We start from the raw sequence: 24,552 nt of genomic DNA, 5'->3' as shown, positions 1-24,552 counted from the left end.
AAAAGATGAGACCTAAGTGAAAAACCCAACAAACCCTTGAGGTAGACCAACAGTCTCCTCAGATTGCGGCCTGCAGAACCTTGCGGCCAAAAGAGGCATCTGACGATGCCATCACATCAACTTTATAAAATGATGTAAAGGTAGGAACCGACGATCAAGTCATCGCCTTGAAAACCTGGATCGCTGACGCCTGATGGCGGAAGACCCAGGAAACACTAGGCGCCCGAGTAGAGTGCGCCTTAACAGGGAATGGAGGATTCCGACCCTTAATAGAATAAGCCTGTACCACCGTCTGACTGGTCCATCTAGATATGGTCGCGGCAGACACAGGCAACCCCCTTTTAGGGCTATCCGTGATCACAAAAAGTGAGTCCGTCTTACGAAACAAATTTGTAGTAGTCAAGTGTACCCTGATTGTCTGAACCCCATCCAAGGAGTGTAATGCAAACTCCCAAGGATGGCTAGTCTTAGGACACGGGGAAGGTAACACAATATTTTTATTCAGATGAAAACTCTGAAAACCACTTTAGGAAGGAAGGATGGATTCGGAAGAAGAACCACCTTATCCCTATGAACCACCAGATATGGGGAACGACAAGATAATGCGGCCAGTTCTGACACCCTGCGTGCAGAAGTAATGGCCACCAAGAAGGCCACCTTCTGGGATAATGTAAGCAAGGGAATCTCCCTAATATCTTCAAAGAGAAGTTTCTGAAGAACCGACCACACTAAATTAAGATCCCAGGCGGTAAGGGTGCACGCACTGGCGGAGCCAGATGTTGCACCCCCTGGATGAAATTCCGCACCAAGGAATGATTAGCCAAAGGTTTCTGAAAGAAGATTGCCAACGCTGAAACCTGACCCTTGATAGTGCTCAAGGACAGTTTCTGCTCAACCCCTTGTTGCAGACAGACCAAGATTCGGGTCACCAAATAGGTATGTGGGGGAAATCCAAGGGATTCACACCACGCAATATAAGACTTCCATGTGCTGGAAGTCGCTTTCCTAACTTTAACTAGAGGTAGGAATAACTGAAGCTGACACTCCCTTGTCCTTCAGTACCTGGGTCTCAATGGCCAGGCCATTAAGCCAGCGATTGTAAAGCAAGATGGAAGATCGGTCCCTGAGACCGCAAATCCTCCCTGAGAGAAGTCTCCAAGGAGCGTCCGCGACTAGCCTCACCAAGTCGGCGTACCAGGCTCGACGAGGTCAGTCCGGAATTTCCAGAATAACTGGAATTCCCTCCATCTCTATCCTGCGAAGAAGTTCCCGCAGTAACTTGAGAGGATGGAAGGCATGCCGTAGCTGATACTGCCCCCACGGGGCGATCAGCGTTTCTGCTGCGTCCGCTAGAGGATCGCGGGTGCGAGCTACAAACCTCCGCACCTTCCTGTTGAGCCAAGGTGCCAACAGATCCACATCCGGGGTTCCCCAATGAAGGGACAGCTAGTGAAAAACCTCTGGATGAAGAGGCCATACCCCTTGATCCAGAATCTGAAGGCTGAAATAATCTGCCTGCCGATTTCCCACCCCCGGAGTGAACACTGCGGGGAGATCTGGAACAAACCGTTCCGTCCAACGAAAGATGCTAGTCGTTTCGATGGCCACCAGGACACTCTAAGTGCCCCTTTCTTGACATAAGTCACGACCGTGGCATTGTGCGATTGGATCCGAATCGGGCTGCTCTAGAGCTGCTCGGTCCAGTAAAATCAGACAAAATCTGATCGCTCTCAGTTCCGATACCCTTATTGGTAACCTGGATACTATCGGAAGGAATGACTTCCCCTGGTTGAGCATCGGAGACTCCCTGGTCCGCTCGCTCAACCGGATCCGATTGTCTAGGGAATCGGAATTCTGATTCTATTAGAAAAGAATCTCCTTCAGGAGAATTCGGGTATGAGACTGGGTATACGGTACTGCCTCTAAGAAGGCCACCATCAGTCCCAGCCAATTGACAGACAGCAACATCCGAATCGTTGACTGAACCTTCTGGAGTTTCTCCGCAAGAAACTCTTGCCCAGGATGTATCCAACATTAGGCCCAGATAGTTCAGTCTCCTGGTGGGAACCAGGGATGATCTTTGGGAAAGCAAAGAAAACGCTGATGTCCTGCGATGATGGGGATATAAAGATAGGCATCCTAAATGTCTATGGACGCCAGGAAATCCCCCTGATGCAGGGAGGCCACCACTGTACGGATGGACTCCATCTTTCCCCAAGTCCAGAAATTGGACGCACCTTGCCCTCTTTCCTGGGCATTGTGAACAGGTTCAAATAGAACCCCCTGAAACCGTTCAATGTTAGAAGGGAAGAATCGCACCGGTGGAAGTGATCGAAAACTCGATCCTGTATCCTGACCGTATGACCTCGCGAACCCCTTAGTCCGGGGTTCTGGCAAGCCATGGATCCGGAAACCGGTGAAGCCATCCCCCTACCCCAGAGATGGGTAGGGGCGCATCAGGCTGTATTTTTCAGGCTTGGCTGAGCCGGACTTTTTGTTTAGCCGACCAGCGCCCTTTGAAAACCCTCTGAAGGGGGTTTGGAGGGTTTCGCCTTATCGCCCGCCCTCGCGGGCGACAAAAAAAAAAAGACAAAGTAAAAAACTTTTTTTTTTTTTTGTAATCCCCCAGTGTTACCTCCCAGAGAGGGGCCCGCGTCCACCACAAACCCGACAGGGGGAGAGGCGGAACATACTACTCACCATACCGGAACCAGGCGGGCGCCAACTCCTGACAGAACCCCTCTCCACCGGGGTGGGGGGGCTGTCGACCAATACGGACGTTGTGACTCTGTTGGTCATTGGCGTCCAGGCGAGACGTTTAACTCGCAGGGTCAGTCCCCGTCCAGTGGGACTATGACGCGGCCGACCCAGCGCGGAGCTATGGCCTGCATGCGCTCGTAGGCTGAACTGGGGTGACCACTGGATCTCAACATCCAGCCCAGTTCCAGCTTACTTGCTTGAAGATCTCACAGGAAACTGGAGAAAAAAAGCTGTCTAAAAAATCTTTCTAAGAAAAAAATCCTGCCAGGACCAAAGATCCTAGCAAGGAATCTAGGTCCTTACTCCTAACTAGACAGAAAAAAACTGATTTGCTGTAGCAGGAAGTGAGAGGATATACCCTCTGGGACTGCCCCTAGGGTGTGGCCAGAACGTTTTCTTTCCTGTCTAGTCCTACTCCTGTAGAGGGCAGTATAACCCGAGTTGTTATTAATCAACGAGGACTACGTCTGTCAATGAGCGACAGAGAAAATACATTTAAGATGGTATAGGACGCCATATATGGTAGCAAAATTTACAAATTCTGCATCCAACCTCTGCTGGAGGGAATGTGGGAAAGTAGGTAACTTAGTCCATATACTATGGTTTTGCATTTATATGCGTGGCTTCTGGTTGAGCGTAGCAAAACTTATTGCAGACATAACCGGAATATTGAATAAATTGAAAGTTGAGCAGGCACTACTGAGTGTAAATCTGGATATAGACCCACCTTCTTACAAACCTATAGTGCTATATATACTTTATGCAGCTAGATTGGTAATAGCGAAGAAATGGAAATCCAATCTGGCATTATCAAAGTAGTAACTACCTTGGGTAGACGACTTATGAATATGAAAAAACATGCATGGCATGTAAAGAGGGGGAATGTGCCCAATTCAGCAAGAGGTGGGTAATGTGGGAAACCTTCCGGCATTCCAAACTGGGAAAATGTGTACCAACTTGAAGCCATTGATACTCCCTTGACACATACTATGTTATGCTATGTTGTAATGTGCTAATCCTTGAGAAACTATATAACGATTATACTTCAGTAACAACCTCATTCTCTACCTTTACTCTCTCATCATACATTCTTTTCCCTTTCCTTCCCCCTTTCTATCCTTTTTATTTTATCCTTCTTTGAAAACCAAGCCTGTTGCTTGGGTCTCATGTTCACTGGTTGATACAACGGTTTCATAGGTTTGCATTGATGAATGTCTTGGTAACTCTTCCTGATAAGAATTGATGCTGATGTTTATTTTTTTCTGTTTCCTTGTAATGTTACCTTGTATAAATCCCAATATAAAAAAAAAGCCTGGTCACGCGACCAGCTCTTAAGTCACACCATGCGGCGCATGGCAATCTCAACCGCTGTCCCTCTGGCAACCACACACAAACACCAGGGCCTGGGCTATCTGGTCCGTAAATCCAATCAAGGTCGGGGGAACTCAGTGTTCAAGTTACCCCTAAGCACTTTAACCAATATCGTTACCGTCTGTGAAACCAGAACGGACACCAAGATCGGTTTTTGCACCAAACTCGCCAAAACATGGAGGTGGTGGGAAAGGGATTCCACCCGTCTGTCCACCGGGTCCTCAAAGACCGGGGAATCTTCCACGGGTACCACAGTAGATTTGTTAAACCTGGAAAAAGGATGGTCCACTCTAGGTGGCACCGTCCAGCGGTTTGAGACGAGTCAGCAATGGGACAACGGCTTTTAAAGCGCTTAGGCACCCCACCACTGTTCATTCACAATATCGTGAAATTCCTCGGAACAAGGAAACACCTGACCCGATTTCTGGGTTTTGCAGGAGCCAAAACTACCCACGTTCCTGACTATGTGGGCTCAGTTAATTGTAAAGTTTCCCTTATTGAACAAATCAGTGCTTATACCATAGCATGTTCCTGCGCTGCGGCTGAGGACAGGTCCTCTTCGCCATCCGAATGCGAGGTCAGGAATCCCTCAAGGAGGGGGTTGTCCGTGGCGACCATATCAGTCTGAGTCAGAAGACAGAGAAGGCAGCGGCCGTTTTTGTTTTGAAACATGTTTCATGACAAGATCAACCTTGATGCCAGACTTTCCAATGCTGCAGAAAAAGACACTATGGACTGCGAGTCGGACAAACCGGCAGTCACACTGAGGGGGTGTGATGGAGAATTTACCTGCAAGGTGACAAAAAAACGTGCACTGCCCCCTTTAAATTTGCGATCGCAGTCCGCACCGCCCGATCGTGCTGTACTCTGAGTTACCTTTTAAACAGCGGCAGGTAGAGTGCGCAGGGAATGCCCAGAAACGACCCACATACTGTATCACCTCACCAAGAAATCGGCAACATCTGCAGCATGGAGAACTGAGTACAGAAAGCGATGTCACAGGAAGGGATATCAATCCACAAGAGGCCGAACTGCCTGTGTAGCTCCAGGCTACAACAAATGGCGCCAATACAACTGTATAGGAAGCCCAGGGAAAATGGCCACATCACCTCACACACAGGGAGCCGATGCCCACACCCAAGATAGCGGCCAAACGCTGCCATGCGTTCAGGACCCAGATACAAGGCCACACCAGGGATCTACCTAAAAAAAATCCCACAGGATAAGGTACCGCTGTATACCACCCCCCCCTTAGGCACCAGGCGCCGAATATATGCGGGAGCAGGGAGGGCAGGGCCAGAATCCTGATAGGCCAAGGGGATCCTTTAGGAAAACGGGGTCCTATTAACCCCAGGAGTGGGCCCACATACCCCCCAGAGGCCACTAGGGACATGGGGGGGCTCAATTTACTCACTATACCATGGACCAGGTGGGGGTGCTGCCAGCCGAGGGGTACGCTGCGACTCAGGGCGTTCCAGATCGAATCGTCCCGGCAAGACATCCACTCGCAGGCTCGTCCCCGTCCACAGGGGCTCTGTCGTGGCAAGGCCTAGTGCGGGACTATAACCTGCTCACGCTCGTCGGCCAGGCTGGGAGACTGAGGATCCATATTATCCAGTATCTCAGCCGGCTGTGGATTGTAGTTCACCAGGAGGATCCCCCTGACACTAGCTAGCATTAGCGAGTAAAGAGAAATAAATATTCTGAAAAGAACAAAAAAACCTGAGACTGAAGTCCCAGTAGGAAACCTGGGTCCTACTCCTTCAATAGGCAGCAATAAACTAGCTTGTGGCAGAGTGTATGGGGGGTTATGCCGTGAAGGACAGCCCCTGTAGGCATGTTAGTGAATTTTTTCATTGCCTAGTACTACCCTATGGTATAAGAAGCATAAGAGCTGCATCGGTCAATGGACGATAGAGAAAAGCAGAAAGACTGGTGCTCCCCTTTATTTGTTGGATTAAACAGAAAGGGTTACGTGGGAATCTACTGTAATGTTGAAACACGGATACTAAGCAACTATATAATGTATATAAAAATTCTCCAAGATAGAGAGTAAAAATAGGCAAAACAGATACTTTTTTTTCTTCCCTGTAAGACATTCAACACTTTTCCAGCCCAAAATAAAATGACAGTTTTGGATGCCGTTGACCACTAAACTGGAAATGCAGCACCTAGCAATGAGTGCCAACTTTCATCTGCAGACAGTGGTGTGGAGTAATGTTAGGTTAGAGAGTCATAACTTTTCAGAGATAAGCAAAACATCTGGAAACCAACCTGACATGCAGAATCACACACTTCAATGTCCTTTGAATGCGAATCCTTGGCTGAGAATTCCTCATTCGTCACACAGAATGACTGAACCGTCTCCCGCACGGCCTTTCTCATCTAAAAGACACATGATCAGATAGGTCACCTGCTGTGGGGGACTAATCTTATAGTGAGATATAGATCAGACCCCTTCCCAGCTGCAATCTGGATATTCATGTTCGCCAGCACAGGACATCATGACACATTAATCCTTTTGTAGACACAACAGGATTTTATAACGTGTCAATATAAAATGTCACTTGCGGTTATAATGTTAACTACTCTCAAAGCAGCTGAAAACTAGAAAGTACAAAAAGGTATGTGTTCTTAGTTCTCAGACCTGCTGTCGTTTACAAAAATAGACTTACTGCCAAGTTAACGGATACATAGCAATGCTGCTAAACTAGGTTGGGGATTTAGGCTTCTAAATAAATGGAAAAAAAAAAAAAAAAAAAGATAAATCCCCGGTCATGGTTAATAAATGCTCTCCATTTGAAAGCCACCAGCTGACACTGTAGTTGTTAATGGCTCTCAATCACTAGCTGTTAACTGGCAGCTCTGGTCCTCTATTGACCTTCGGGAAACAAGCACAGTTGCCAGACTACAAGGGAGAAAATATAAAAAAGAGTTAGGGGTTTATATACCCTTGAAATGTTTTACATTTATGAAAACCAACGATACAGTTAAAGCATGACAACTCCAAAAAGGTAGGTAGAAGGTGATTCCCTAAGTCTGTGCGGATGAATTTTAGCATTTGCACTAAGCAGGTAGCTTATATGCACAGAAAGGTCCAAACAGAACATCAGATCCTAACAAACATTCTTTGCATTGTTCTTATAGTTTAAATATGACGACAAGTCTTAGGGGCTTATATCCAAGAACTACCGGCTGTCCAACTTACTGGTTTGGGCGTCGTATCCCAGGAAGCAACAAGGTGCTGCAGGAGCAGGCTGCAAGAGAAAAATCAATATTCTACAGGATTTATATAGTATTAACAGTTGCCCAGCACTTTACAATATAAAAAAGGGACAGTACATTTACAATACAAAATCAAGACAAGGTGGTTAGAAGGGCCCAGCTCAAGAAATCTTACAATCTAAAAAGTGAGGGGCAAGTGATAGAAAGGCAATAACGGAAGGATGAGTTAAAGTAAAAAAGTTCAGTTCGGTAGAAGGGGACAGGATTAACTGAAGAAATTCATTTTTTTGGTTGCCTAGAGGAAAACAGCGTAGGCAATAGTCAGAAAAAAATCAGGGTAGGGAGTTCCAGGGGATAGAAGAGGTTCTGGAGAAGTCCTCTAGGTGAGCATGGGAGGAGGTTACAAGAGAAAAAGCATCTAGACAAGGAGCACAGACCCAACACTGCAGCCTTTACCTGGACTGCGGTAAATGTTTGGTGTAAAGTTGCCGCCACACGCTAAAGCTAAGAGGGTCGACGTTCAGACATTCATAGAGACTGTGCAAAAGCTGAAAAACAACAATATTCGGTATTCAGCAGCAACAAAGCTTACAGTGAATCTACTGTATCCTGGGGGATTCAATCTTTGTACATGTTCAAAAAAAACACCACACATTACTCTAAACAGTACATAGTAGAGCTGCAAGATTCTGGGTAAAATGAGAATCATGATTTTTTTTGCTTAGAATTAAGATCACAATTCTCAGAGAAACATCTTTTACATTATACAAAAAATTGGGCTAACTTTACGGTTTAGTTTTTCCCAAAAAACTGTTTAAAAGGACTTCTGCGCAAATACAATGTGACATAAAAGATCTATCTATATAATGTTTGGGGGTTCTAAGTATTTTTCTAGCAAAAAAAAAAATAGAATTTTTGTAAGAACTTACCATAAAATTATTTTCTCTGAGTCCTCCGACAGTCGCCGCCCGATGGTATTAGCCTTCACTAATGGTGCACTCCGCAGGAGCAGGCTAGGCAGATAATTATCAGGTTAATACAAAAAAACTTTTGTACCTCAGCACGCCACTAGGTGGGTCATCCCACAACCATTACTCACAACCCATCTGATATTACCTCAGTTTGTAACAAGCAGTACCGGAAGGCAACAACCCCCAGATCCAAAAACCAGAGGGGTGGGGGCGGCGACTGTCAGAGGACTCCGAGAAAATAATTTTACGGTAAGTTCTTACAAAAATTATATTTTCTCCTACGTCCTCTGACAGTCGCCGCCCGATGGTATTAGCCTTCATTAATGGGACGTCCCAAAGCAGTGCAGGTATGAGGGGTGGGAAAGCAACGCAACCAGATAAGAAGGTAACTCAAATAACCGGGCTAGTAACAACCTGAGCCCACAGAAAAAAAACTGGAACAAACCCAGAAAAAACACCCCAACAAGGAAAGACATTAAAAGTAATGTCCCCTCAAAACAACTGCCGCACTGAAAACTTTGCGGCCAAAGGAAGCATCCGAAGATGCCAAAACGTCAAGTTTGTAAAACTATGTGAAAGTGTGCGCGGACGACCATGTTGCCGCCTTGTAAACCTAAGCCACAGACGCCCGATGGCGAAAAGCCCAAGAGGCTGTGCGCACAGCGAATGCAACACGATATCCTCATAAAGGTGGAATGAAGAAACCACCGTGGAAAGAAAAGATTGACTCGGCCGCAGAACCACCTTATCTCCATGAAGCACCAGATAAGGAGAACAGCAGGACAAGGCCGCCGATTCAGACACTCTGTGAGCCAACGGAATGGCCACCAGACAGGCCACTTTTTGTGACAACACAGACAGAGGAATCTCTCGGATGTTCTCGAAAGGAGAGGTTTGTAACACCTACAAAACCAGAGTCCGATCCCAGGGAGGCAAAGGAGCCCTCCTCGGGGGAGCCAAAGGCCGCACCCCTTGAATAAAAAGGTGCGGATCAAAGAATGCGACACAAACGGTGGCTGAAAAAAAGATGGCCAAGGCCGACAACTGACCCTTGACCGTAGTCAGCGCCAGACGCTGATTAACTCTTTACTGTAGGAAGGCCAAGACCTTCGCCACCTAGAAGGAAGAAGACCATTTTCCTCGCACCAAGTGATATACGCTTTCCAGGTGCGGTGATAAATCTTCCTGGAAGCGGCTTAGCGAGCCTTTAACAAGGTAGGGAAGACCGCCTGCGGAAGGCCTCTATCCCTCAGGACCTGACTTTCAACAGTCATGTCGTTAAAGCCAGCAACTGTAAAGCAGGATGGAAGATTGGTCCCCGAGACAGAGGATCGTCTCGCAGCGGAAGCCGCCAGGTAGGTACGACGACCATCTGGACGATGTCCGCCTACCAGGACCTTCGAGGCCACTAGAATTACTGACAACCTTTCCACGCCACCCTGCGAAGGAACCTGGACAGCAGTTGGATCTGAGGAAAGGCATAGACCTGCCGGTACAGGTGCCAAGGCCCCACCAACGCATCTGCGGTGTCCGCCAGAGGATCGCGAGTTCTGGCCACAAACCTTTCCACCTCTTGGTGAGGAGAGACACTAAAAGACCTACGTCTGGGGTCCCCCACCGGGCGCACAGAAGGTGAAAACCCCCCGGATGCAGGGACCATTCCCCCTGATCCAAGGTCTGGCGACTCAGATAGTCCACCTGCCAGTTTTCCAAACCCGGAATGTGAACAGCCGATATCGCTGGTACATGCGATTCGGCCCAAGACAGGATCTCGGCCACTTCCATGGCCGCCCGGGCACTCTTTGCGCCCCCCTGGTGATTTATGTATACCACGGCTGTGGCATTGTCCATCTGTACCCGGACTGGACACCCCTGAAGCTGAGATGACCACCGGAACAGGCAAAGCTTCATCACCCAGGGCACCAGGACATTGATCGGCAGTGAGATCCCCCCTGCCGACCAGGTCCCCTGGGCACAGAGCAGGCCCAGAACTCCGACAGCCCGACAGGCTGGCATCTTTGGTGAGAATCGTCCACAACCAAGGCCGGAAAGACAGGACCCTCACCAGGCAACTCAAGGAAATTCTCCATTCCAAGGACTGAGGTGTCCAGTCCCACCTGTCCAGGATCTCTGCTTGCAGAGTCCCGGTATGAAATTGAGCAAATGGAACTGCTTCGAAGGCCGAGACCATCAGGTCCAGAACTCGCAGGCAGGTCCGCAAAGAGGAGAGATCGCTGAGTTTGACCTCCAGAAGGTAGACCCGAGATTGAGCAGAAGCCAGGACCATCCCCAGATACTTAAGACGATTTGAGGCAGTCAGTGCTGTCTTCTGAAAATTGATGGTCCACCCGAATTCCTGGAGTGTCTGCCAGATCGCTCGACAAGGTCACCCTTGAGTTCGACCTTAACAAGAGGTCTTCTAGGTCAGTGGTTCTCAATTCCGGTCCTCGGGACCCACTAACAGGCCAGATTTTAAGTATTACCTTGGGGGATGCAGACTAGAATACTGCAATCACTGAGCAGCAAATTAGATCACCTGTGATGTAATTTAGTTATCTTGCAAACCTGGCCTGTTGGTGGGTCCCGAGGACCGGAGTTGGGAACCACTGTTCTAGGTAACAGAGGACCGCAATGCCCCGCAAAACGCAGTAAAGCTAGAACCGGAGCCAACACCTTGGTGAAGACCCTGGGAGCCGAAGCGAGGCCGAAAGGCAACGCCACAAACCGATAGTGCGCCCAGCCACCGCAAAGCGGAGATATCTCTGATGACCCTCGAAATTCGGGATGTGTAGATAGGCATCCTGCAAGTCTATTGAAGCCAGGAAGTCCCCGGATCTCAATGATGCTACCACCGAACGGATGGATTCCATCTTGAACTTCGGCACCCGCACACAGCAGTTCAGAGGGCGAGGTACATCTGATTCTGGACATAAAATCTCTTTCCTGGGCACTTAAGAGGTTGGAGTAAATACCTTGAAAAAAGTTCCCGTGAGGGAATGGGTACAATGACTCCTTGGGCAAGCAGATCGTGCACTGCCCCCATGAGATCCCTGAGACGATCGGGAGACAGCTGGAGATTGGCTGGGAAGAACCTGTGTACGGGGCGAGATCGGAAATTGATCTTGTACCCTGAACGAATCGGTTCTGGAACCCACCTGTCTTAAATGCCGGACAACCAGGATTCCTGAAAACAACGCAGACGTTCCCCCACCCCGACAACAGGTGAGGGCGTCCCTTCAGGCAGAGGTGGACTGGGTCACCGAGCCCGACTGTCTGGCTACTGGCTTACCCATCCATGGTTTCTTCTGGCCACCCGGGGGTCGGAAGGGTTTACCCTTCTCTTGTGTCCCGAAGGCACGAAAGGCAGAACGTTGGGTCTTGAAGGAGGGTCCCCACTGCGCGCGGGGGGACTTCCCCTTGGTGATCTGGGGCAACAGAGTACTCTTACCTCCTGGGAGCCCCTTAATCAACTCGTCCAGAGTTTTCCCAGAAAGACGACCCCCCTAATAGGGAATCTCAGACACCATGCTTTTTGGACGCGTGGTCAGCCGACCAGCTTTGCAACCAGATAATGTGACGATCGCGATCCCCACCGCCGACAACCGTGCGACCAAGGGAGCTTCGTCCAAAGCCGTGTTGCACAGATACATCCCAGTTTGGTTGAGCTGATCAACCATTGCCAGGGCAGTCGGCGAAGCCGACTCTGCCACCAGGGTGCTGCGAAGACCCTCGCCCCATACCATGAGCGCCTGAGAGACCATCACAGAGGCAAAAAACAGGTTTCAACAGGGAACCTGCCACCATATAAATGTGACGGGAGAGTGCCTCCACCAGTCTATCTGCCGGATCCCGGAAGACCGGGGAATCCTCCACTGGCATCAAGGTGGACCTATTCAGCCGAGACAGTGTAATCCACTTTTGGGAATACCGTCCAACGTTTTTCCACCGCCTCCGCAAAAGGATAGCGGATGGCAAAGCGCTTAGGCACTACCAACATGTGCTTAATAAGCCGCCACCGGTCATTCACAATCTCGTGAAATACCTCCGGGCAGGTATAAGCCTGATCAGACTGCTGGGGTCAGTCGAACCCGAAATCCTTACGTAACGGAGATGGCTCCTCTTCAAGAACAAGAGCTTCTATAATGGCGCTAATGATAGCATCCATCGTAGCGTGTTCCCGCGCTACCGAGGGGGGAAGACTTCCCCTTCTCATCCCGCTCAGAAGCGGGGGATCGGGACCCCTTAGGGGGACCATCGTCCGTGGCAACCAATTCTGGGTCAGAGTCAGAGGACTGGGAGGGCACATGCCGTTTTTTGGAAGAGTGTTCTGACATCAGCAGATGCATCTGGGGCGCTAAAGTCGCAAGGGCAGCAGATAAGGAGGCCATGGAAGAGGATTCAGGTGTACCTGAAGCCCCCACCAGGTCTGCGGGGGAATTTTTTTCTGGGAGTCCATTTTGCCTTAAAATAAAAAAGGCCCCTTGTGAAAACACTCCAGCAAAAAACAGAATTCAATTTGGTCTAATAATGGCCAAGATATGAGCAAAAATCTCCAGCCTGTCAGAAATTTGCTGACAGGCTGGAGATTTTTGCTCATATCTTCTGTACACAAGTAAAGAAAGAGGAAGTGACCTCACAACATCGCTAGAGACCAGCCTTCGAGCCCAGAGAAAAGGTGCCTATTGGAAGCCTATGACAAAAAAGTCACAGGGAAAATGGTCGCTGCCCTTACTAGGCATGTTGCCTACATCCAAGATGGCGCCTGACTCAGGCTTTTGAGCAGAAATCCTCACATAGCTGATGTTTCACACAGAGCTGAGAATCTGCATACGACTAAAGTGGCGGCCGCTCCAAACGGCTGCGAAATAAATGCACCAAACACATTTCTGGCTATTAGCAGGGACCCCAGGGAGACCATACAGCGCCCCCAACAGGGGCAGGGAGGGGAGGGGGAACCCCAACCTGGCAAGAAGACGGATCCTACAGAGACCGTCTGCCCTATCCCCAGGAGGGGGCCCTCAACTCCCCAAACGTCCCCAGGGACAAGGGGGTTCAATACTCACCAGTCCAGCAGCAGGCACCTTGTCAAAAAACAGGAGACCTCCCACCCTAAGTGGGGGTGCCGTCAGCCATGGAAGGACGCTGGCAACACGCGGGCGATCCGGGTTGAGACATCCTCTGCTGGAGGGGCACTGTCGTTGCAAGGCATGGGCATACCAGTAACCTGTGACGCTGGTTGGCAGGCTGGGACTTCATAAGGATTTATATTACCCAGTCTGAGGCCCAGCTCTGCAGTCACTTGTAGTCCTCCAGGAAAGGAATCCCTGACTAGCTAGTGATAGTGAGAGGAAAAATCTAGTGTGGAAAGAAAAAAACACTGGAATTCAGAAGAAAAATATAAGAAAGCCAAGACGCTAGGTCTCAGCAGGCAAAGACCTAAGCTCTGCTCCTGACGCTAGGCAGAATGAAACTGATGTAACACCACATGGGTTGTGAGTAATGGTTGTGGGATGGCGCCCTAGTGGCGTGCTGAGGGACAAAAGTTTTTTTGTATTAACCTGATAATTATCTGCCTAGCCTGCTCCTGCAGAGTGCACCATTACCCATTAGTGAAGGCTAATACCATCGGGCGGCGACTGTCGGAGGACGTAAGAGAAATACAGATTTCAACTTGTAAGCTACAAGTGTCAGAAGAAGGCTTTGGGTCCTTTCACATAGTCCGCCTCCGTAGGCGGATCCGTGCTGCTCAGCAGGGGATCGTAAACACAGATCCCCACTGAGCAGGAAGGCAACAGCTCCCATCTCCGCTCAGAGCCCCATAAATCTCCACCATATGGGGGAATCGGATGAGAGCGGACCGCCTGTCCGATACCATTCGAGCCGCTGGACGGATGGAAAATAGGGTTTCCATCCGTTCAGATTTCACGGACAAGATCGGATGCGGATGGCAGCAGGTGTCAGCGGACATGTCTCCGCTGACATCCGCTGCCCCATAGGGTTGCATGGAGGATCCGATCAGATCTGCCTAAAAAACTGACAGGCGAATCTGATCGGAGCGGTCGTGTGAAAGGACCCTTAGTCTTTAAGAGGTTAAACTGCCCTCACTTACAGGCGGAAGTACATTCCTTTGATCTAAAAGAACAAATGATACATTGTAAAACATTGTGTTTATAGTTATCTTATTTTTAAGATATTAGCAATTTTTTTTTTTCCAGACAATGACATCACCCACCCCCCTTCAATAGCCTAAAGACACAAAACTGAGCTGGCTGGTGCCATTTAAATTTCCGTTCTTTTATCGTTCTTGCGTTACTAATGATTTATTAAAGGTCACCAAAGGTCACTCAGCCCCCCTACAACAGCCAAAAGACACGAAACTGGGCTTCTTGGTTAGTGCTAGGTTTGTACTGCTAAAATTCTTATTTGTGCTGTTATGGTTAAGTTGCAACAGGTTATTTTTTTAATCAAACCTCACCCACTTTGTTCCGCTACAATCATCACAAATAAAAACTCAAGTGTGTTTTAGTGCTACGTTTGTGCTGTTTTGTGCCGTAAATTTACATTTGTGCTGCTTTTATTTTTACAATATTAGCAATTGTTTTTTCTAGACTATGACATCACCCAGCCCCCCTACAACAGCCAAAGGACACGATACTGGCTGGTTGGTTAGTATCGCATTTGTGCTGGTTTGTGCTGTTTAAATCTCCAATCTTTATTAAATCTTTACTAACGCAAAAAATGACAAACAGTCAGCAAAGGTCACTCAGCCCCCTACAACACCCAAAAGACATGAAAAACGGGCTTGTTGGTTAGTGCTACTAAAATTTGTGCTGGTTTGTTTTTTTTTTTAGTTTTAACATTTTTTTTTCTTTAAGCCACACCCACTTTGCCCCACCTACAATCAGCACACAAAAACTCAAGAATGTTTCTTTAGTGCCAAGTTTGTGCTGTAAAATAGAATTTTTGTAAGAACTTACCGTAAAATTATTTTCTCTGAGTCCTGACAGTCGCCGCCCGTTCATACAGCCTTCCCTAGTGGGTAATGGCACCCTCTGCAGGAGTAAGCTAGGCAGTTAGAAAGGTTAATAAAAACCTTTCTATACTTAGACACACCTCTAGGGAGCCGACCCCAGCCATTATCCTGATCCGGTTACGACTGATCCTCAGTTTGTAGCAAGCAGTACCGGAAGGAAATAACTCCCAGATCCGAGAACCAGAGGGGCGGGGGCGGCGACTGTCAAAGGACTCAGAGAAAAGAATTTTACAGTACGTTCTTACAAAAATTCTATTTTCTCTTACGTCCTCTGACAGTCGCCGCCCATTCATACAGCCTTCAATAGTGGGACGTACCAAAGCAGTGTAGGTGTGAGCGGTGACGTCCCAAAGCAGTGTAGGTTTGAGGGGTGGGAAGACGCAACCTACCGAAAAGGTAACGAAACAACTAAAAGGCACCCCAGGAAGAGGGGAAAAAAAAAAAAAAAAAACGCGTCTCTTCAAACAACCGCCGCACTCAAAACCTTGTGGCCGAAGGAAGCAGCCAAGGATGCCAGTAAAGCAATTCCAAAGAATTTTGTGAAAGAGTGCACAGACGACCAGGTCGCCGCATTGCACGCCTGAGCCACAGAAACCTAATGGCGAAAACGTCCCAAGAGGCACTGACGGCTTTAGTAGAATGTGCCTTTAAAGGGAAAGGAGGACCCTGAACCTTGATTGAATAGGCTTGAACAATCCTCTGTCTGATCCAGTTAAAAAAAATGGTTGCCGCGGACGCAGCCGAAAAACTTTCCGAGGTCCCTCAGGAAGGCCAAACAGGGATCAGGCGACCCAAAAGACTCCTGACGGACAGGTAAACCCTGATTGCCCAAACTACATCCAAGGAATGCAGGCAAATTCCTTGGGAAGCTTGGGGTTCGCACAAAGCGAAGACAGAACAATAACATTGAGGTGGAAAGCAGATACCACCATGAGGAGAAAAGATTGACTGGGTTGCAAGACCACTTAATCCCTATGAACAACAGATAAGATGAGCGGCAAGACAGAGCCGCCAAGTCAGATACTCTGCGAGTAGAGACGATAGGCACCAGAAAGAACATTCTGGGGCAACACGGGTAGAGGAATGTCCTTAAAGGGAGGCCGTTGCAAAACTGACAAAACCAGATTCAGGTCCCAGGGAGGCAAGGGAGCCTACCTCAGGGGAACCAGATGCCGCACCCCTGGAATAAAGGTGCGAATCAAGTAAAGTGTAGCCAAAATGACATTGGAAAAGAAACGGCCAAAGCCAACAAATGACCTTTGATCGTGGTCAGCGTCAGGCGCTGATCCACACCTTCCTGCAGGAAGGCCAAAACCCCCGCCCCCGAAGGGAGCGGAGAAGGAAATCATGCGACTCGCACCAGGCAATATACGCCAGCTAGGTGCGATGATGCATTTTTTAGATGTAGCTTTCCGAACCTTCAATAAAGTCGGAACAGCATTCGGGAGGCCTCTGCCCATCAAGACTAGGCTTTAACAGCCACGCCGTCAAAGCCAGAGACTGCAAGGCAGGATTGAAGATCGGTCCTCGAGACAGTAGATCATCTCTCAGCGGAAGCTGCCAAGGAGGCCCGTCGACCATCTGCACGATGTCTGCGTACCAAGACCGGCGCGGCCAGTCTGGGGCCACCAGAATGATTTGAATCCGTTCGGACGCTAACCTGCGGAGGAACCTGGATAATAGCTGAATCGGAGGGCACTGGTGCCAAGGCACCACTAACGCGTCGGTGGCATCCGCCAGAGGATCACAGGTTCAGGTCACGAACCTTACCACCATTTTATTGAGACTGGACGCGAACAGATCTAGGTCCAGGAGTCCCCCACCGGGCACACAGGAGGCGAAACACCTTCGGATGCAGGGACCATTCCCCCTGGTCCAGGGCCAGGCGACTCAGTCCGCATGCCAGTTGTCCACCGCCGAAATCGCTGGAACGTGCATCTCGGGGCAAGATAGGAACTCGCCCACTACCCTGGCCACACGGCACTCTCACGGAACAAGAACAGCTTGATTGCATGGAGCTCCAAAACGTTTATCAGCAAGGAAACCTTCTCCGCCGACCACATCCCCTGGGCACAAAGCGTGCCCAGAACTCCACCCCAGCCTGTCGGGCTGGCATCCGTGGTGACCACCGTCCACAGCAGAGGCCGGAAGGACTTTCCTTGTGTCAGAGTTGGTGACAAGAGCCACCATAAAATATCAGATCTTGCGAGGTGGCTCAGATAACTCAGAGCAGGGGAAAATACTTGGAGGGGGTAGGCCTAACATCCCAAAGGCCAGGGGAACCGAGGGAGCATTGAGGGTCCGACTATTCCAAGGAGGGGGGTCCACGTCCACCCAGAGACCGCCAAAGGATTGGGGGGACAGTATTACTCACCATACCACGGTACCAGGTGGGTGCCACTCCGAACAGTCCACATCACAACCAGGGTGGGGGTGCTGCCAGCCAGGGGGTAGGGGTACGCTGCGATTCAGGGTGTTCCAGGTCGATCGCGTCCCAGCGAGACTTTTCCAATCACAGGCTCATGCCCATCCATCAGGGCTCTGTCGTGGCGAGGCCTAGTTCTGGACTATACCCTGCTCACGCTCGTTGGCCAGGCTGGGAGACCGTAATGATCTAGAATATCCAGTCCAAAACCACAGCCGGCTGTTGCTTGTAGTTTTCCAGGAACCCTAACTAGTGAAAAAAATAAACAAAAAAAAAAAAAAAAATGTCCCTATTAATAGCCAAGACCGAAGTCCCAGCAGGGAACTAGGTCCTTTTCCTAAACTAGGAAGAAACAAACTGGCTGCTGTAGCAGAGTGTGTGGGGTTATGCCTGCAGGGACAGCCCCCATAGGCGTGGTAAAGCTTTTTCCAGCCTAGTGTCCTATCCCTGATTGGAGGAGCATAATCCAATGGTCCAAAGAAGATATGGAGCTGCTTCTGTCCATGAATGATAGAAAAGTTTTACTTTATATAGAACTAATTTTGTATCTGAAAGAATGGTTTTAGCCTGTTGAAGAAATAGGAAATGGTTAGCAGGAGAAATGGTAAGCATGTGATTCTTACATGTGGAGGGGGTTTGAGCAGATATAATGCACAATATCTCCAAAACCAAACCAGCACAAATGGTATTTTTGCAGCACCAATCAGCAAGAACAAAAAGGTATGTTTTTAGATTTAATTACATGGGGTGCAAAGTGGGTGGGGTTTGAATATAATGTGTAATACAGGAAGTCGGAGGTCCTTCCATACAAATCATAGTTACAAAATGGAGGGAGATCAGCAGGAATTGAGAGGAAATCTACCCCAGGAAGGGAAAAATCACTCCTGTAAGTTATCATGGGAAAAAGGTGTCCCTACTGAAGCTTTATCAGCAACCCTCATTGTCCCAGGGACATCAAGTGAGCTGAAATATTCTGTACAGGGGCACAGACAGCAAAACAAGCAAACATCGCAGGGGTGCTACCATTCCCTATGCTATCCAAAAATTATATAAAAAAATTGTGGCTGGAGTTACACAAAAAAAAAAAAAAAAAAAAAAAAAAAAAAAAAAATGTACCAGTTCCAACTTTAACTTAAAGCGGTAGTATCCCGCTTTTTGACACTTAAACTACAGGTAAGCCTATAATAAGGCTTACCTGTAGGTACAATTAATATTTCCTAAACCGGCACGGTTTAGGACATATTTGCAGTACATGCAGCCGCTCACGCGAGCAGCGCATGCGCTCTGAAGGTCCGGGGGGACCTTCAGTTTTGCTTGCCGGAAAATCACTCCCGCGTGCATGCGCGGGAGTGACGTCATCGCGGCTCCGGCCAATCACAGCGCCGGAGCCGCAGAACCCGGAAGAGACGCCGAGGGATCATGGCAGCGCCCGCAGCAGTGTCCGGGGGTCCGTGTCGGGGCTTTGTTCTAAGGTAAGTAATACATAATGAGCTAGTATGCGATGCATACTAGCTCATTATGCCTTTGTCTTGCAGGTTTTTTTTTTTTTCTAGGGTTTACAACCGCTTTAAAGTGGAGTTCCAGCCCGTATTAAAAAAAAAAAAAAAAATTCAAAAAGTCAGCAGATACAAATATAAAGGGACACCTGTGCAGGAAGCCCGCAATGTCGGCACCCGAAGCCGACCCGTCGAATGGCTCCGGGTGCAGGCGCTGACATCGTTACTAAGGGAAATAGAAGTGAAGCCTTGTGGCTTCACAGCCTGTTTCCTTCTGCGCATGCACGAGTCGCGCTGCACTTTCTGAATGGTCCCGCTGTCTTCTGGGACCTGTGTGTCTCCTAGAAGGCAGCAGGGAAAGGAGGGGGGGCCGCAAATGACATAGGTCACCGTGGCACCCTTACACAGAAGTGGGAGCGGGTACCTGTTTGACAGGTATCTGCTCCACCCCCCCCCTCCTCCCCTGAAAGGTCCCAAATGTGGCACCAGATGGGGGGAGGGAGCCGATAAGCGGAGCTTCCACTTTTGGGTTGAAATAAGCTTTAAGAATAAACCTACAGAACCTTGTTGTAACCTGTGAGACTGCCTGCATCTTCAAAACCAAACTGGCACAGATGTTGATGTTTGTACAAATGAACAAATGTAGCGCTAACCAACGAGCCTGGCTGGTGTCGTTTGGGTGTTGTAGGGGGGCTGGGTGACCTTTAATAATGCAAAAACGATAACAGATAACGGAAATTTAAACAGCACAAACGCAGCACTAACCAATCAGCCCAGTTTTGTATCTTTTGGCTGTGGTAGGGGGCTGGGTGATGAAGGAAGAATGAGAAGGAAGAATGAGAAGGAAGAATGAGAAGGAAGAATGAGAAGGAAGAATGAGAAGGAAGAATGAGAAGGAAGAATGAGAAGGAAGAATGAGAAGGAAGAATGAGAAGGAAGAATGAGAAGGAAGAATGAGAAGGAGTACATTTTTATGGCACAAAACAGCACAAACGTAGCACTAAAGAAACACGCCTGAGTTTAACTGTGCTGATTGCAGGGGGGCCAGCTTTGCTGAGCTGCAGAGAACAGCTTTGCAAGAATCGAGGACATGCAGTTTTAAGATTGTGAGGGGGGGTGAATCGAGATCTCAATTTTTTAATGATGAATCATGCCGCTCTAGTTCATCGGCATAGTTAGTTAACCTTCAGTGAAAACGACATGAATTTACTTAAAATTCTAATGCCCCAAACATATTAAATATACAGTTCTGACACATACTGCAGTGCTGTACAGAGAACAGCAAGCCTGCCACATGAGTGTCTGCACCAGAGGACCTCACACTATAACGTCCCCATATTATTATTATAAACAAGCACAAAAATTCACCAACATAGTTGGAAGTTAATTTATTTTTATTTTCTCAAAAAAAATAAAAATAAAAAAAAAGGTGTTTTTCTCATAAAGCGCTAATAAAGTTGGCCATACACCAATAGAACTTCATTAGAACGTTTAACGTTCCAATTTCAGTAATGTAAAATTACCTTAGTTTTTGACCATAGTGTTTTTGACCATAGTGATGCGAAAACATGAAGGAGCAGGATGGAAATTTTTTCTCGAACAATTTTCTAACAGTATATGGTTTTCGTTCAAGAAATTACATTTACTTCAAATCCGAGTGTTAAAAGCAAAGCAAATTAAATTGTGAAGTACTTTTGAACAACAATTGAATGTACTGAGAATTTTCATAAACATGCATGTTTCAAAATCTACTGGTAAATGGTCAGCGTTATTATGCTGGCCATACACTAGCCAAAATATCGGGCAAACTCATTTTCGAAAAACGAAAAATCAGTCCTGAGAGCAGAAAATCGTGCCATCATGTAATGAACGAATTTCGAAAGATAAATCGTTCAATGGACATTAATGAATTCAGCTTGTCACATATACCTAGTGCAAACAGGTCGGCCGAGAAACACATTAACCTTTCAATTTATCGTTCGTTTAGCGATCGGCCGGCAGATTTTCAAAACTGTTCCTTTGATTTTTCGGCTCTGAAAAGTTGAAACGATTTTCTATTTGTGCCCATTAACTGGATGAAAAACAAGACGATTGGACCAAATGACAGATTTTCGAACGATTTTTCGGCAGGTGTATGGCCAGCATTACAGTACAAAGACACATTACATTTGGGGGGGGGGGGGGGGGGGGGGAGCTCACCTCTTTCCTCATAGCAGAAGGGCAGTTGGGAGTAGCCCTGGACAGGAAGGATGGAAAGTAGGTGTGCAATGTGTTCTCTGGTGTTGCTCCAAACGCCAAAACCTTCAGCCTGGGGTACAGGTCTCGCAGCTGTTCCTGCTGGCTATAACCAAACTGGATTAATTTGATATTAAACCTGTCCTAATTCACAAAAACTACGATGAACCAGCCTTCAAACATCCTATTATTTCAAATTAGTACTTCTTCCTTTACTTTTTTTGTAGAACACTATCACTGTAAAAAAAAAAACCTTTAACCACTTACAAACTGGGTACCTATATCCCCTTCCTAACCAGGCCAATTTTCAGCTTTCAATGCTCTAGCATTTTGAATGACAACTACTCAGTCATGCAACAGCGTACTCATATGAAAATGTCTGTTTTCCACACGAATAGAGCTTTCTTCTGATGGTATTTAATCATCACTGGGTTTATTTTTTGTTTTGGTTAAAAAAATTAGCAAATTAGTAATTTATTTTTCTTCATAAATTTTGGCCAAAAGTTATACTGCTATATATCTTTGGTAAAAATAACCCAGATAAGTGTATATTTGGTCTTTGTGAAGGTTACATAGTCACAAGTTATGGTGCCAATCATTGAAAATTAATCAAACCTGATATACTGACGGCCTATCATTTCTTGTGACACTAACAAGCCAGGAGAGAACAAATACTCCCCAAATGATCCCTTTTAGGAAAGTAGACATTCTAAGGTATTTAGTAAGCAGCATGTTGAGTTTTTTTTTTTTTTTTTTTCAGCCGCGCAGCAAAGCCGACCAACCCAGGTAGTACCCGCGCCCCACACTGTATCCAGGCAAAGAGAGGAAGGGGCCCTTACTTACTGGATCCAGTGAAGCGTGCGGGTAACACTCCCAAGACAGGAACCTCCTCGCCACCGAAGTGTGGGAGCGGTCAGCCAAAAGGAAAGCTGCGACTCAGGCCGAGACCCAGTCGTATGCGACCTTGCGAGATGGTTAACTCGCGGACCAGCCTCCTTCAAGTGGGGCTATGTCGCAGCTGACCGAGGGAGAAGCTATGTCTGTGCACATGCGCGCTGGCCAGACTGAGGGGACCACTGGAGCTTCAATAGTACAGCCCGTCACTCAGCCCGGGAAGTTACTAGAAGATCTCCACAGGAAAAAAAAACAGGAAGAGATCGAAAAACAAGAGCAAAAAAAATATACAAAAAAGCAAGGACCTAGGGCCCGGCAGGGAGACTGCCTAGTTCAGGAATAGGACCTAAACAAAAACTGAGTATCTAAGCAGAGAGAGGGGATTATGCCAGCCAAGGACGGCCCATTGGGCGTAGCCAAGCTTTTGTGTTGTCTGCCTAGTCCTACTCCTGTTGAAAGCAGCATAATCCTATGGTCAAGAATATGGAGCTGTGCATCAATGAACAGAAGAGAAAATAAATTTCCAGTGCAATTACTCTTCTTTTCTCAGTTTATATAAAATGAGAGATAAGCATTTCTACATTAATGAAAAACACAGCAGTTAAGATTTCATTGCTGATAAGCAGTCTTAATTCTAAAAGTTCTAATAGGCTTTAAAGGGTTCAGCAAAAAAAACAAAAAAAACCCTCCACCCCAGTACATGATGTAACTGTCAGAACGGGACAAGATTCAGCAGTAACAAGGTTTGGGAGAATGCTGCATTTCATATCTTTTATATTAATATGTAAAGGCACTGGTATTGGTGGGTCTCTCATTATCAAGTATGTCTCTGCTTGTATTTGCTGCAGTTATTTTAGATGTGCAACATTAATGTGAAAATTATATGTGACACCTATTTTGTGGTTGCGTGATCAATGTATATTGATAGCAGACTTGTATAAAGTACTCGAAATTTCTACTTGAGTAAAAGTACAAGTGCTCGATCAAAAAGTGACTTGAGTAGAAGTGGAAGTGCTCGCAGAAAAAGTTACTTAAGTAGAAGTACTAAAGTATTCAACATTTTTTTTACTTAAGTATTGCAAGTAGTTTTATCAAAAAATTTGCTACTTAAGTACTAAAAGTAAAAAGTACCAGTAGTTTTGAAAAAAAATTTCTACTCAAGTACTGAAAGTAGAAGTAGAAGTACTGTGTTATGTAGTTATTAAAGAATGTTTTTTATTATTTCAAATGATTTATTCAAATGATTAACCTGTGTTTGTTAGTAGTTTCTTGATGCACTTTAAGCGCTGTAGCACCATTTATTTGTTTGTTTCATATTTTCTTTTTATTGGAAAGATTTGGTATTGCAGCTTTTATTATACACAGCCTTTATTTTCGTATGCGCTGATTTACAAATGACATTATACACATTTTTTTGAGCTTTATGCAACCTGCCATCTACTGTTCTGGCAGTGGTAATTTTTTTAAAAGTAACTAATAACTATGCAGCACAAAAAAAAAAATATTGGAGTAGAAGTATCGAAATCATCGAAAAAATGTAGTGAAGTAAAAGTAGAAGTAGGAGAAAAAAATTCTACTCTAGGAAAGTACAGATACCGCATTTCGGTACTTAACCACTTTACTACCGCTTACGGGAATACTACTGCGGCAGAGTGGCTCGTTCCCGTCCAGTCACGTAGTATTAACGTGACTGGACTCCTCCCCTTCTGGGCGGCGCTTGCGCGCCGCCGGAGGCTCGCTCCCGCTGTTTTCATTCACAGCGGGAGTCGGGCCAGGGGAGGAGCAGCGGCGATCGCCGCTGCTCTTACCCGATCGTCGGGGATCGAGTCTGGAGATCCGCCCGCTGTGTGTAAACACAGCGGGCGGATCTCCATAGTGACAGGGAGTGACAGATCGGACTGTTCAGCATAGCTGGACATCCGATCTGTCCATGAATCACATAGTCACCTCCCCCCCTACACGTCAGTAAGCACCAGGCATACATTAACCCCTCCCTCTCCAATAAAATTAACCCCTTCCCTGCCAGTGTCATTTTTACAGTAACAGTGCATATATATAGCACTGATTACTGCAGTAATGTCACTGGTACCCCCAAAAGTGTCAAAAATGTCAGTCAGGGGTCCGGTCTGTCCGCCGCAATGT

The 24,552-nt window shown here is 47.2% G+C and overlaps 1 protein-coding gene across 1 annotated transcript in view; it reads right to left on the bottom strand.

Moving 5' to 3' along the window:
• Positions 1–24,552, bottom strand: part of TMEM214 (transmembrane protein 214) — a 108,139-nt gene that overhangs the window by 70,163 nt on the left and 13,424 nt on the right. The window contains exons 7-10 of the mRNA XM_082249332.1: positions 21,481–21,622; positions 7,813–7,904; positions 7,340–7,388; positions 6,406–6,516 (exon numbers count right to left, since the gene is read on the bottom strand). Coding sequence (XP_082105458.1) covers positions 6,406–6,516; positions 7,340–7,388; positions 7,813–7,904; positions 21,481–21,622 — 394 coding nt within the window. The remainder of the gene's footprint in view (positions 1–6,405; positions 6,517–7,339; positions 7,389–7,812; positions 7,905–21,480; positions 21,623–24,552) is intronic.

This window comes from Pelophylax lessonae (genome assembly GCF_965119305.1).
Source record: "Pelophylax lessonae genome assembly, chromosome: 3".
Lineage (NCBI taxonomy): Eukaryota > Metazoa > Chordata > Amphibia > Anura > Ranidae > Pelophylax > Pelophylax lessonae.
The sequence above is the reverse complement of the archived record's forward strand: the minus strand, read 5'-3'. Positions and strand labels throughout refer to the sequence as shown.